The sequence below is a fragment of the Haliaeetus leucocephalus genome, unplaced genomic scaffold (assembly GCF_000737465.1).
Source record: "Haliaeetus leucocephalus isolate CR32 unplaced genomic scaffold, Haliaeetus_leucocephalus-4.0 Scaffold159, whole genome shotgun sequence".
Classification (NCBI taxonomy): domain Eukaryota; kingdom Metazoa; phylum Chordata; class Aves; order Accipitriformes; family Accipitridae; genus Haliaeetus; species Haliaeetus leucocephalus.
This window is the reverse complement of record NW_010972595.1, coordinates 915,797-931,452: the sequence shown is the minus strand read 5'-3', so window position 1 is coordinate 931,452 and position 15,656 is coordinate 915,797. Positions and strand designations below refer to the sequence as shown.

Genomic DNA, 15,656 nt, shown 5'->3' with positions numbered 1-15,656 from the left:
CCTGAAAGGGACCCTTCTCACTCTTGCCCCTGCTACCCAAACAAGTTGTTACATTTCTGAAGTCTACTCTTCCCTCTGGCATCCCATCTATTTCTCATCCCCCAAGCAGCACTCTGCTCATTGCATTCATGCAACTCATATTCAGAAGTGCCAGTTCTGCAAGAGGCTCTGCTCTGGTGTATTTATATTTAGCTAGAGCATGAAATGCCTATGAGAGAAGGGCGAGGGAAAAAGGAGACTCTTCTGTGTCCTTTCACTAATGGTTTGCTTTGAGGATAGGCAATGATAATGCATACCTCTTTTCACCCACAGATCTAAAAGCGCTGTATACACTGGTGGGCAAATAATAATAATAAAAAAAAGCCTTTTACAAAAGGCTTAAGGTGAGACTTTCAAAGGGGGTACCCTGCTCCCACTGAATTTCATGGAGGCCTGGATGCATAACTGGAGGCCTGCCTCGAATTCCCAGCCACCGAGATGCACCCGAAGCTCAGGGCAAGGCAGTGGCAGAGCTCTGAATCCACATCTTCTCACTGAGTCCCCAGGCTTGCAAGCATTTATGCCTGTGTTCGCAAATCTTGTGTTTCAGTCTGGCAGCCTAGCCACTGGGTCATGCGACCCCTGGTTAATTATCAAATGGCTACTAACCTCAGTATGTGGTGGGAGTGAGGGAAAAATAAACTACAAATAAAATATAAAAATACTTTGTAATACAACTAAACCAGTTCCACATCCCTTGCATCGTTTGGTAAGTATGGAACAAGTAACACGGTAATACAGAAATGTATTTGGTCAAAGTAAGCAATCAATATTTTTTGATAAAATACATTCTATATTAATGCTCATTCACATTTAATACACATGTAAATTAAATTTTCTATGTATAAAATTCCAGTTTATTCTCAGTGCTGCCTGGTCATGCTTCAGTTCAGCAGCAGGGCTCAACACATTCGGCTCCCAGCAAAGTGAGAGGGGACAAGAGTGCTCAGCTTTCTGCAGGACCAAGCCCCACACATCCCCTGGAGCGCCCAGTCCTGCAGGTCCCGTTTGAACAAAATCTCGCTGGCTTCAGTGGGAATTTTGCAGGGGTGAGCACTGCAGAAGGGCTCCCCGGCTGTCCAGCACTTGCAGTCTGCTGTGGAAGTCACCCAAATGGCATATGGCATTCCAAAAAAATAGTGAGTTAGTGAATACAGAAAATAATATATCTACATAATTTACAGTGTTATGTTTACTTGCAACCGTATTAATGCTAAACCGCCCATTAACAATTCAATCAATATGCAGAGAAAGGTAGCAGAGCACAGTACATATTACAACCTCCTGTATGCAATTACAAGCGTTGGACCTCACAGTCTTTCCTCATTTCATGAATTCCTGCCTATGCCGCTGCCACCCAGAGCCCAATTCTCTACTGAGCCTTGTGGAGTCAATCCTTCACAGCACTTCAGCCAATTCAGATTGCATCCTCACCGCGGCCACAGGCCCCTAACACTGTGCCAGGCACCTTCAACTGCAGGTCCTCAGCTACCACCCACGTCCACCCCTGCGCCCTCCCCTCTGTTGTGCCGGCACTCATCTTGTGCAGCGACGCGCTGAACCAGACGGTGGGATTGATCCAGCTGGAAAACTGCCTGTCTGTAAAAAGGCAGAGGGTTATTTCCCAGTCAGACCGACCCCGCAGCCCAGCTCACGACGCAGCCGTGCCCGGGGCTCGTTTGGTGTGCGTGTGGGTGCGTGCACATGCGTGTCGCTGCCGGCCACCTGCACCTAAGCAAAATGGGTGCAAGTGGCTAGCAAACCTGAACGGCAGGACTTTGCCTTCAGCTTGCGCTACTGCAAATTATGTCTTGCATTACATAACAGCAGAGGAAAGTCAGCCCCAAAAGATCTACTCGTATGAGCCGCAGCCAAAAGACTGGATGCTATGAAGAGAAAGGTTCTCCCAAAGCAAGGCTCTATTTAAGGTTATGGCATCTGTTTTAGCTGGAGAGGAAAGAAAAACTTAGGGACTTAAAGCAGGGATGGAAACCACTGGTCTTACATTTTATTTTAGTAAGCAAAAAGCCTATTGCTGCTGTACAGTGTTATACAATGAACTGCCACGGTTCTCACGTCACTAGTCCATAGAAAATGTGCTGCGACTACCATGTTTATGCCTGCATGCCGAAAGAATGTACACAGTTGCATTAAGCTCTGTTTCTCTTCCACTTTTTTTCATATTCTTAAACTCCAACTTTTACAGTGTTGCAGACACTTCTGTGCATACTTCAGGTATGACACACCGTCCTGGTTATGGAAGGTCTTTCCCCAGATTGGAAAAATCAAGTGCTATGCATTTCTCAAGCCATCATCAGAAATGTAAACCACCAAGCAAACTTGCTCTCTTAAGTAACCTTGAAAAAAAAAAGCCTTTAAAAAATCTATTGAAAAGGAGACATCGCTAACAACAGGGTTTTCAAAATGGTGCGAGTTGTTTCTAGGAGTTGTCCAAGAGTGAGTTGTCACTCACTTTTTGTTTTTATAAAGCTAATTCTGTATAAAAGGGCTTTTGAAGCATGTGACCTTCATTTCACGATTTTTAAAAAATTGGAAAAAAGGAGTAAATTTAGAAACATTTTGCTCAGTTATGGAAAACAGCTGTATTACAACAGAATCCCCTTTGCTTCTTATATTTTCAGTACAAAAGGCAAGTAAATAAAGAGACCCTGCATCTTCACAGTCTGACACTTATCCGAGTCACTTAAATCCATGCAAAATTGGTATAAAATACAACGGGTCTTCTTCTCCTTTATACCAAGACCCCACCAAATCCCTCTGGGGAGCGAGTCCCCAGCTAAGTAAAACCTCACTAGTTTTTGTATCAGCCAAAGTAGTAGTATTTTAGCTCCCCTCCAGCGAGGTGTAACTGTCCAGACTAGCTCAAAGGCCCAGGGAGGGGAACATATCCAGCATAATTTCAAGAGCCAGGTGCTGGTTTATACCCCTATGGCTTCAAAGTTAAGTTGCACTTCAATTCACAATGCTGTGAGGTTTGAGTAATAATTTAGCAGTGTATTAAAAACAGCAAAGCTTAAAGTTGGTTTTCATGCAGAAGTGAGATAGGCAATGGCTATTTTTTAATTGATTTGTACGAAAGCAGCATTTGGCTTTGGATCAAATGGTGTTGGAGAACCAGGGTTGGTTATAATGTGTACTGCTGATACTAATTACTCTCAGTTATTAATCCAGCACTTGTAAACTTGGGTGTCAGTAAAACAACACTAATACGTCTGACACCAATACTCCCCTGGACTTCCCACTTTCCATTAATTTTGTTAAGCCTTCACGTGCACTTCTGCAGTACCAACCATATTAAACTAGTGTTTTTCAGGAGAAATCTCTCCAAGTTTGGTACTTTGTCAAAAACCATAGCTGTTGAACTAAAAAGAAAAGCGCAAGTTGCGTTTGCTCTCTGCGCTGGTTTCCTCGGAAAGGTCACCGACGAGGACTCAGCACTCTCACCACATGCTTCCTACATTCTCAGTACTCTACATTCATGTCAGTGAACGCCACTCCCGAACATAAATCGAAGAGACAAGTCAGTGACAAAACTACTTCTAGACTGATAATGGCAGAATGCTACCAAGACAACTCCATAGAAAACCCACTGAAGCAGGAGCAAAATTCAGGTCACTTCTTAGCAAAGCTTATCACAGATTTTTTTTTTTTCTTTTTTAAACCATTTTGTAAAACTTTTATCCTGGGAGCCAGATATCCCCATGTGATGTATGAATTCAAACAGGCTAACGTGGGACCACCTGACCCCACCTGGTACCAAAGGCTTCCAAATTTTTTTAGCTTCTCAGAAGATCACTGCTGACTGACACCCATCTGTTGGTGATCGGCTTCTGGTTCCTCTTCTTCCGCGTCTGCGTTATATTCTTCAAATGCATCATCATCAACATCTGGAAGCCCAAGTAACTACAAAGAAGAGAAAATACTGTGTAACAGCGAATTACCCACTCATGCAGCTTCGCTGCAAATCTTCACACAATACCTAGGTGCCACTTCTTGAAAACCTCAAACCCTGGAATAATAGTATTGCATAACGATCTCGACACTCTTTCTCTCCCTCCTGTGATAAATATTTGAAAATCCATCCTCACACCAAATTAAGTGCTCAGAGACCAGGACATAAATAAAACCAAAGCAAAGGACCTGCAAAAAGCTTCACCTTCTTCCCTGAGGTCATATCACAAATTGTTGAGTGTTTACACTTGGCAGTGGTTTAACTTCAGAAAGAACCATGATAGTACTGTAGCAGTAGTTATCTCGGTTTAAGACTGTGTTCAGCAACCCTATAAAAGCCAAAGAAGAAAGCATTCTCATGCAGAACTGGCTAATATGGAGTAGGCAAGGAGTCCCTAAAAACCTAAAGATCCCACCATGTTCAGTGCTTCTCTTGAACCCTTCAATCCATCACACCAGAAGCCCTGCATGCTGGGTGAAGCCCTCGCAGTGAGAAATACTGTGTATTCAACTCAAAATTGTCCAAGTCCCTCTAAATTTCTGCAAATTAGATTTGGGCTTGTGAAGAACTGCCAGTCCATCTTCCTTGGACAATGTCTGGAGGCTTCCACCTGATGGCTTTTATCACTGCAATGGCACTTGTTTGCTACAGGAAAAGGAGTAAACAGCAACGTTTGAACTTTTCCCCTTTCCTCCAAAAGGTTGCCAAGCCAACAGAAGTCAGGAAGACAGATAAACCAAATAATAGTCAAAATAATGCATCTGTTGTGGAAATCTCATATTAGAAGCCTACACGAGCAGCTATTAATAGCCACAAAGCAAAATTGTATGCCAGGCATTATTGGGAATACCATGTATTTAGCTTGCCAGGGCTGGAAGAGCAGCACAGATGCATGCAACATCCTGTTTGGAGAGTGACGCAGCTGTTAGCTCTCGAAAGAGGCAAAGCCCAGAAAAATCGGGAAGAGGGTGACACTCGCTAGGTGGTAGCATGAAAATGAGAAGGCTGTGACGAGGCAGATTTTTAGGGACCTAAATTAATTTAGTCTGTGATCAACATTCAAAATTATTCAGTGGACACAAATACAATGCACAGAATTAGCCTCTGGGTCCAATGAAGCTTGTATTCCCCACTGTTACTGGAAGAAAACCAGTTTTTTAGTTACAGGGTTTCTTCGGCAGGGAAATGGAAGGAGAATTTGCTGACTAAACCCCCTCCTTCGCATTTTAAAAATATTTACAGAGAGACCCCAAGCTGAAAATGTTTTCTGAGCAGAACAAAGAGTAAATATTCCTATGCATACATATTTTTCAAATCAAATGCTTAGCTGAACATGAAGCTACTTGGTTCATTTTCAGGATGTGGGGGTTTTGTTTCATATTGAAGCTACAACTAAAACACTCAGGTTTTAAAATGCAGAAGTGAGGCCTCTAGATTTTCTTATCCACCAGTATTATTTTTGCTAAACTGATTTGGTGTATTCAAAGTAAACATGAGTGTTGTACTGCTCTGTTTATATCACCCAGCAGAAAGAGCTTTGATCACATTTTTTTTGCTCAGCTCTGATTACAATCCCTCCTTGATTTGCAGGGAAATGAGCCACGTGAGTCTTCATTTTATGGGATACCGTAAGCCTTTCCCATGCAAAATTAGCACAGAAAACACAACATACACCAAGAGAACTGCAAAGACACACACAATCCTGAAGGATGGGGAGCACACCCTGCTTTTCACACATCCCCTCTCCCTTCGCCCTTGGGACACCCAGCTCTCCTCTCCCTGGTGCAGCATAAATCAAAGAGTGATGCTGCTGACGTTAGCGGTTTTATGGAGTGTAGGAAGGATGGGGATGGGATGGGATGGGATGTTCCTCCAAAAGAGGCACAGTTTTGTTCTCTCACGGACACTTTAGGATATTCCAAGGCACCAAGGACCTCAACCATGCAGGTCCTGCTTTTAGGCGCAGGTCCTGCTTTTAGGGGTCACATTTCATTGCTTCCCACAGGACTATGGTCCCTCACCACTGTTAACCCCTTACTGCTCTCCAGACTGCAGTGACAAATCAGCCCACACCCTGACCCCAAGGATGGAGGATCAGGGTCCAAAGTGCAGGGAGCTCTACAAACATTGGGTCAAAACAGAAGGAGGGTGTATAAAAGATGAAGACAAAATAAGATTATGAAGGTGGCCTGAGTTGACCCTAGACCAACTCCCACCTTGTCTTTTTTCAAACACACTAGTTTTTGCTTCTAGTCCATATCTACTTCTTATATTAAAGTATCAGCTTTATGGTAGACTTGAAAGGACTTTAATGGAGAGCGAAAACAAGGAGGAAAGAGGTAAAACAGGAAAAGGGTGTAGAAAGAGAGAGCTGATCCATCAGCCAAACAGCCAAGGGGAACAAAACTGCCAGGTGGGGATGTGTGGCAAGAAGGAGGACAGGAGGGTGGTGAGGAGGGAGGGCGACCAGCAGCAGCACCGCCTGAACTACATCTCTTTACTCCTGCTGGCCAAACTACCCATCTGGAGGCAAAGGAGAGGTCACTGGGATGTGTATGAATTCAATGAATACGGGATAAGTGGCTTACACTGCAGACTCCCCAGTTCAGATGTAGGCTTTTTAGGCTGAAGGTGAGCTCAATCAGGGAGCCCTGGAATTTGCTGCTGAACTGTAGGACTCATGTTTTGGTTCTCTGCAAACTCTGCCAGTTGGTGCAACGTTCCTCAGGCATTTTTTATTTTTTATTTGTCTTTCTTGTCTTAACTATTTTGAAATGCCCTGATTTCATACAAATAACCTAGTACTTTTAAGTTGCAAACTCACGAAAGCAGAGTGACATTGCCTCCTACCAAAAGCTGACACACAAACACACTGAAAAATAAGCCAAGTACAAGACCAAGCTTTAGTGGTCCACATGATGCTACACTAGAGATAACATGGTTCTGTTGAATCCCAGTGTGAAGGGCTTAGTCTCCAGGCAGATGTGCTTACAGGCACCAGCATGGACACCGCTGGCACCAGAGAGACAAAGGCATCAGAGGAGATGAGATGCTCTGAGGCAAATAGTGGTATTTGAGCCCAGTGCTATTGATATTATTTCATGTACCTGCATGGTGTCTGGCACTTTTGGATGCTCCCTAAGTGGATAATAAGGCAGATGACAGAGTTTTGTGGAAACCAATGCAGGAAGGCAGTAATGGGCAGAGACAACATACCCCCCACCACCTTCAGCAAAGAAACAGCTTGACCTTGTCTAGAGCAGGATTTAGAGATGCGGTTTAGCTGTCGAGGGTTAACCGACACTTTTTGAAAGCCTTGTCTAAATAAATATCCTGCCCTGGCACTGTGTTTATGCCCATGAATCTTAAGGGAGAGATGCCTGAGAGCAGTGGAGGCTGGTGAGCAGCCTCCAGACCACCCTCCTTGCCTCCTGCACCCAGGGAAGAGCGGCAAGCAGAGGGAAATCTCTGTCTCTCACTGAGAGGGATGCCAACTGCTAGGCATCCCTGCTCTCACCACCTCCGAAACATGGGGCCCAGCAGCGTGAGCAGCCAGTCCCTTCCCATGCCGCAAGCCCCATGGTAAGCCTGCAGAGACACGGCTGGGCTGTTACCATGAATGTGCAGAGCAGGCTGAGCTGCGTTAGCAGGCAAAAATCGGTCTGGGAGCCCTTGGTTAAGGGAGGGCAGGTGCTCATGCCATGCAGGAGGGCAGATGCTTGTGCCATGCAGGAGGGCATGGAGAGCTGCAGGTGCACCGCTGGTGTCTCCTTCTAAACATTTCCCTTTGAAGGACCCTGACAAAGACTTTGAAAACTGTTTAATAATCTTGGATGTCCAGCTGAAAATACTGAAATGGAAAAGACTTTCAGAAGGTGCTTACCAAGCACATACTAAAAACCTGGCCCCTCCTCAGTGTCTCAGATTGAGTAGCCAGGACCATCAGACACTTCAGAAGAGGCCAGTCTGACCTTCAGCAGCAATTTTTCCTAAACTGCCATTTCTCAAACTGAAATTTGCCAAACTGGTCTCTGACAGCAGACTTGGTTGGGATAGTGGAGAAGAAATGCCCTGCAAATGCACTGTTACCTCCAAGCTGACAGCAAGGTGGTTTTATTAGCAAGACAGGTCCAGCAGAGAAAGGATGGGGGACAGCACAAAGTAATGCCAAGGAAATTATTTTCCAATACTGATGAAAAATGGTTTTGTTCTTGCAAAGGCCTGAGGGTGCAAAATAACTGTTTCCATACATCTATGGTAACACCCTTCACTTTTAAAAATCTATCCTACCATGCATGTGCTATTTTTAATTACAATAAGGGAAAAATGTCAACACATTCCTTATTAGACTTGTCTACACACAACCATCCTTCAAATGATAAACCCGGTTTTGTTACACTGATGCAAATCTCTCAATATTAGGTCAAAGGAGAATCTGAGAAACTTAATCTTTGTGGTACATCCAAGAGAAAATGAAGAAGCACTTGACTACAGTCTGCAAGAGGTCTCTGACAATTGAGGATGCTGGTTTTGAGCAGACAAAAGCACAATGAAATTCAACAGTTAGGAGGCAAAACTAGAAGAATGCAGATTGTAAATAAAAGTTTTTCACAGGAGCGTAACTAATGATGAGAAGAAAAAGTGCCCAGTAGTGCTGTATCCTTTAAGTCACCTGAAGACTTTACATCAAGACTGGATGTCTTTGGAAAAGATCCACTCCAGCTCAACCACAATTTATGTGCTCAGTGGTAGGAATCATGGGGTGAAATGTGATGTATTAATGAAAGGCCCAGACTAAATGAGCATAATGGCTCCCCTTGCTTTGAACCTTTTTATTCTGAAGAGTAGCTTAACTTGGTTTGACTGAAGCCAATTTCTCAGCAACTTAAGCTATGCTGAAATAAATGTGGTTTAAATGAAATAAGTGATCTGTACCAATTTAATTAAGTCTTTTTGAAGTCCTCTTTAGTTAACCAATGGAAGTTTCTCCTCAAAGACACAGCTTTTCTGAGCAGGAGAAAACAGCTATGAAGATCCAACTGCTGAATACTGTTCTGGGAAACATATTTATATTTTTGTATGTTTTCACGATTACAAGCAGCTGTACTGATGGATCAGATTTCCAGTCCTTTCTAAGAAAAGTGTGCATCTGTTCTATTTATTTCCAGTCTCTCAAAGGATTCTTTAAAATGATGCTCTTTTATGTCGACCAGCTGCGGCAGTCTGCAGCAAGGCAATGCAAGGGTGTAACGCAGGGAGGCCGGTGTTTTCATATCGGCACTCCAGGCCCTCATTTTCACTCTAAATACTTGGGATACATTTTCAGTCTTCTCGATTAGTCAGCCAGAAAAAGAGAGGAGGGAAAAAGGTCTATATTTTCAGCTGAGTTTAAAAATGTCCATTGGTCAGCTTTCCCATGGACATCACGGGACCGTGGCTCTGGCAACAAACCTCTGCTCTGCTTTGCACCAGCCCCTTACCCAGCCCAAGGCTCTCAAAAGGAGAGGCTGTGCAACAGGGAGGATTTGGCAAAAATGAAGGACAACAGCCGGCCTAAGTCACCTCACTGACGCAACCCGGGCTTTGACCAAAATCTTAGTGTTAAACAAGGACAGAGAAAGCTGAGTAGCAGCAAACCAGAAAAATACACACCACCACCACCACCCCCCCCCCGCCAAAACCCAGCTTCTGTTCCAACCTCTTCTCAGTGACCAAACTGGCATTTGCAAATACCAAGTGGCAACCATCCCGAGAGAAAAATCTGGACGACCTGGGGGAAAAAAAACCAACCCTAAAATAAAAAAAAACCACTCTCAGGAGAAACCGTATTTCCAGCTTCCCAGAGGTTTACTCTCGCTACTCAGATCCTTGCAAAACTCCCCAATTCCAGTGCCAGGACATAACTCTGCCACAAAGTCCCGCAGCGCTGAGTCGCATCCCGTTCCTCGGAGTCAGCGCTGCATCAGCAGGATGAGAGCCCCGGCGCAGCTGGGGAGCTGGTGCCACCGGCTGCTGCACCAGTTGGGCTCCCACCCTGCCCAGGAATCTCATCCTCTCAAACACAGAAATGGAAATAAAAAGGCAGCTGGCTTCCAAGAAACAATTTCCAATTGCCTGATAGTAGCTTATGTGCTAACATCCCTGTGCCCATGCAGCTGACTGGAGATGTAAGTCCCTGCAGAAGAAAAACTGCCTTGCTCCATCCAGTGCTATCCTATTAAAAGTCACCAGTAAATGTCAATGTTTAGAAGTAAAAAGAGGCACTTACGGGTCTGAAGGATTTGAAGACTTTTTCCAGTATTTCATGGAGTGTCTTCTTCCCACAGGAGGAGATGTAATCCTGTGCAAGCTGCAGAAAAGGTAAGCAGTCCTCACTTTCGCTCCACACATGCTGAAAGCCAACAGCAATACAAGAAAAGAAAAGGCATTAACAGGAATTCACGCTGGCCTTTCCACGTGATTTTATAAGGTGACATGTTGTAAACATCTGCCAAACTACACTGGGCCGCCTGCTGTTCAGACCCACAATGGGGACGGGCACTGCAGGCTGTTTCAGAAGCCATGCTTCTGAGGAGAAACCTTGATTTTATTAATATGATGCATCAGAAAGCAGGGAAATCGATCCAGAAGAGAATGCAGCCTTATGACTGCACCAGCAACGAAGGATACACATGCCTTGCACATGCACATTTTATGAGTAAAGGTGTTTTTGTTTGACATCAGCCCTGTTCAAACCTGGAAGTCGTATTGAGTTTTTTCTTCTTCTGCATCATCCGCTGCAATGAATCCCTCAGGAAGAGCTAAAGGATCTCTCTGTCTTCCTAGCATTAGTTCAAGTGTGATGTGACCCTGGAGGTGGAACTTGATGTGTAATTCTCTCAACAATGCAGAAGAAAAGATGCAAAATATACCTGCACCTTAGACACAGAGCCAAGGAGAGAAATCTGGGCACTCACAACATCCTGACACTTCATGTCTCCCTCCCTGTTTTGAGGTTTACTTCTGCTAGACCTGAATCTTTGTTCCCAGGCAGGCACACTTAAATCCACTTGGGATATTCCTCTCATCTTGCTCTTGTTTTGCAGCTGCTGGTTCCCCAGCCTGGCTCTGTGAAGCCTCTCCCAAAATTGACACTTATTCTGCTGCAACAAGGTTGTTTGAAATAGAGCTCATGAGCAATGGTGGAAGCACTCGGGCAACAATGCTTCTTGCACACAAGGGCAGCACGCAGCACAAGCTAACACATACTTTTAAAGACCTTCTTTCTGAAGGCTTTGTGCATGGGACTGTCTTAAGATAGTCTGCTACACAGAGAAGTGTAACACTGCAAAATTGGTTTAAGACTCTTACACCTCTGTTTTTGCACAGCAGCTTTTTTCCCTGAAGTGCTGTGCAGCTTTTTACTGTGCTATAAACAGTAGGTTATGCTTAAAAAAGGAAAGAGGAGGGTCTCTCTGAAGCTTAACTAACATACAAGGAAACAGTAAGAACAACAGATGTTTCAATCCCTAACATAAGGCTTGCATGTCGCCTTCCTGTTCCATGGTGAATACCTGCCAGGGATGCAGTTTTACACTTACTGAAAGAAAACACTACTTAACATCACCTAAGCTGCATCTTCAAGATGAAAACTGTAACTGCCTTGCTATGAGCCTCACTTGACCTACATTTTCTTTGCTGCTTGTTGCATTTTACAAGCATAAACATAGTGAAATGTTTTGTTATGAAAAGAGCCCTGCCTTACCGAGTAGGTTCTGCTTTTTCCATGTAACCAGAGTCATCTCTTAACCAGTCTGGCAATAAAAATAAGTTCTTTACAGTCTTGCCAACTCTCAAAGGCACATACCACGAGTCTCATGATACTTCATGCCATCTTAGAGTCATGGGCCTTGTAGTCCTATAAATATACAACCAAATCCCAGCTTCTATTTACAAAAAAGATATAAAAAATGCCTGCACTTTGTGATTTCTATGGCCTAAAAAGGCAGAAGGTACATGAAGTGAACTCAAATGAACCCTCTTTAAAATATCAAATGAACACTTTCAAATCACATTTTAAGAACAGCCTTGAGATTTTGGAGGTCTGGCCCAGGATTTCTTAATACTTGGCATTAGCAATAACCATTTAGTTAACTTCTAATCTTTGTGTCAAACTTAAGAGCTGGATGTTGCAGCTTGGCAGTTCATGGCTCATGCTAAACCTGTTGTAATTGTTTATATGTAAAAAACGATTATGACTGCTAACATCCTGATTCTTGTTTAAGTTGTGGCTTCTTTTGACTACCAGAGCTATACACAGGAGCTTCCACATAAATGAAAATCAGGCCCTGCCTTTTTATAAATAATAGCTAGTTTGTTCCCCCGTGAAAGTTAACCCCATGTTGTCCTATCATGTTTTTACAGTCTCTTTTCAAGCTGTACCACTTTTCAGACTCCAGTGTGAATTTGTCAGCAGTAGCACAGAATAAGATGATCTAGCACGAGGGGAAAACCTAAGCGAGTAACTTGATCATTGAGCCTTTGAAGAGACTTTTCTGCATAACATCATAAGGCAGTAAGCAAGTAAGGCTTCCAACAATTTCCACATCTGCAAAAGATTTAAAACTTTGGTTGTAGCAACAAATGCACTCACACACGCCATTAGTGCACACATCTCACTCAGAAATGGCTTGATTTCATCTCCCCCCCAGCCGAAAACTCAGCCGTAATAAAGACCAGGGTTATAACACCTATAAGTTCAGCTGCATCTACAGGTCTCTGTGGATGTTCAGCGCTGCACTGAGGCAGTGCAGGAACTGAGTCTCACCACTGACTCATGCCTCTCCAGAGGAACCTGCAAAAGGAATTTTGGCTTCTCAAAATAAAAACAAACGTAATTTGAGGATTCAGCTCCTGCTTAGAAAGTTAGAGCAGTCAGTGAGGCTGTACATACAGAGATGTTTTTCCTGGAACCCCCCCCAATGCCTGAGGATCTCTTTGCAGTCAGAGAAGCAGGCTGTTGGCAAACCAGTGGACCACAGTGCTCAGCCATGGCTGCGCAATTAAAAAAATATTAACCTCATCATCTGAGTATGTGTTTTCCAAGCTTGCCCAGTTTTGCTCACAGTTGCTTTGTGTCACTACAAAAGCACAGAGCCACTAATTTCCACCTCAGCTGACCTAGGATCATGGTTGAATTATTTAGTTCAGCACCTACACACAGTACATAGCTGAGGCAATTCATAGGGTTGCATCTGGAGGGGTTTGCTTTCCCTCACGCTTTTAGATGATTCGGTGTTGCTGGATGAGAAGGTCACTTGCTGGACCACCTTTTTCTAACCAGCCCACCTGCTGAGCATGGCAGCAAAACTTTTTCTTTGTGGAGGTAATTGGACTTGAAGAAAATATTCACACTCGCCGACTCTGTTCTAAAATATTTTAGGAATATTTTGCATCAAGGTGGCATCATATTTTTATTTGCTTTATCGGTTAATTTGAATACCAGCAATAACACAGTGACAAAACAACTGACAGACTATAAGGAATAGCATCACAACCCCCACCCTCATTGGTTATGGCTACACAAGTCAAGTTAATTTTTTGAGAACACCATGAGCCTCAAGAGCTAAATTATATGTAATTCAGCTATCTAAAATGCTGATTCAGAGAGTTTTAGTGTCCAGGTGGTACTGAAAATGCCAATAGGCATCTAGATGGGTCTTCTGCATCCCTGGCACACTAAAAACCTAGCCTAATGATACCTTTACAGGAAATCAAAATGATATGATTGTTGTGATCTGGAATCTCTGATTTTATAGAAAATTCAGAGTTAATCTCCCCCAGTTTGCATCTTGGCAACCTTTCCATGTTTTTCTCCTCCTCCCTTTTAAGTTCATCATGCTCATCATTTCCTCCTTACAAGTGGGTTATCATGGACTTCTCCGGCACCTCCTACATAGCTTCAGCTTTTTAAGTTGCATTATTATGAAATGAAGATGTAAAGAAAGAGAACAAGAATACCAGGCACCAGATGCTTATTAAATGTGAGGCTCCTTTATAAGAGTCACAGGGTGTAAAAAGGCCGTAAAGTGTGCCACTGTGAATTCTGTTTATATTTACTCGCTGTCACACTCCGTGTTACTGAAGCCATGCAATAAGGCTGGAGTGCAAATGCGAATCAGTCCCCTGGCTTGTATTAAGTAAGTCTCCTTAAAATAAACTTTAGCCTGTAATTGCACGTAGAAAGGAAACTTATCTTCTGGAACATAAAAAAAAGAAAATGACTGCAAAACACAAGATAGCCAACCTGGGAGCAGAAATGAAGCCCCACAGTGCACTAGGAGCTGAAAACACGATGCTGGTGAATCAGCTTATTAGTGGTTCTTAATCGCATTAAAGAGACACCATCAACAGGAAAAGAATTAAGAATGACACCTACCTGCCTGTCTTAAAAGTATTAATACTACAAAAAGTGCCTCAAGTAGTTACGCCAAAAAAAGACAGAAGAAAACACTGCCTCTAGTTTTCCACTGTTTATGTTTTGCATTTGACAGCAGTTGGCCCTTTTGCTCAGTTTTACTACTGGTGGCTTTGGGCGGGGAGTCCTTCCCACAGCAACCCTGGAATGAAAATATTTGCCAAAAAGAAAAGGGAAAATGTGGTTGCAAACCCACAAAAATTGGCCAGTGTTGGAAGCATGGGAATAGGGCCTGAAACTGCTTAAGCTTTTTTTAAAAGAAGTTGACTAGATCTTGTTTTGAAAGAGTTCGCTCGATTATTGAGCAGCATGTAAAGAAACAATACACATCTAAGAAAAATAATGAGCTTTCTTGGCAATTTCCAGTATCATTAGCATCCAATCACAGCTTTAGCCTAGTCCTGCATTGGACTCGTACATATCCCTGCTTAAGGGTCCAGTAGGCATGGCCCCTTCCGAGCACAGGCATCTCCAGAAGGGAATGAGTGCTGGGGTTTGACGGGCTCCTCGGTGCTGGGAGATGGGTGTGCAGGGCTGGTCCCACTGTGGACCAGGAGAATCCACACCCAGAGATGCTCCACTGCCACGGCCAGGACAGCGGCTGAAGGTCTCACGTATCCCTGGACAGATGCATACCTAAACTCCAGATAACTTCTTTCATAATTCAGCATGACCATCTGCCCAACACAATAAATAAATGTCCTGCTCGCCGGGATTTGTGGTCCTGAAGAAGTCGTTTCACTGTTCTTTGTTTCCACGAACTCATCTGTGAAAGGGGTTCATACTGCACTTACCTGTTGGAAAGGGATTTAATTGTCAAGCAGCTCTAGGGATGAAAGTTGCTCCGGCAAGGGAAGGACCTACAACATTCCTACAATAATGGTCTGCACTAGGAGCTAGGTTTTTTTTTTAAATAAAATAAAACCCTTTCATTGCAGTTAACTGGAGTTTTGCAGGTTACAAACCCCGTGGCGAGGTGCCGCTTTTCGGTTAACTCTTCTCGCACTGCTGCTCAGCACCGGGAGGGCTGGGGGGGGGACACACCACCCCCCCAGCCCCCCAATCCCAAAGCCAGGGGTTGTTTTCCCGGTGCCACTCCTGCACAAACTTGCCGCCGAACTCCGCGAGGGACGGGGAGGGGAGCCGGCGGCGGCGCCGGGCCGGCACCTGCCCGCGTCCCCCAGCCCC

At 44.0% G+C, this 15,656-nt stretch overlaps 1 protein-coding gene across 1 annotated transcript; it reads right to left on the bottom strand.

The window, feature by feature from the left end:
• Positions 1-1,574: 1,574 nt before the first annotated feature.
• MTURN (maturin, neural progenitor differentiation regulator homolog (Xenopus)) lies at positions 1,575-11,682 on the bottom strand. Its single transcript, XM_010562381.1, has 3 exons — positions 10,748-11,682; positions 10,281-10,403; positions 1,575-3,963 (listed from the first exon to the last, which is right to left on the bottom strand). The coding sequence occupies exons 1-3, from the start codon at positions 10,838-10,840 to the stop codon at positions 3,853-3,855; spliced, it is 327 nt and encodes a 108-aa protein (XP_010560683.1). The 5' UTR covers positions 10,841-11,682; the 3' UTR covers positions 1,575-3,852.
• Positions 11,683-15,656: the final 3,974 nt, after the last annotated feature.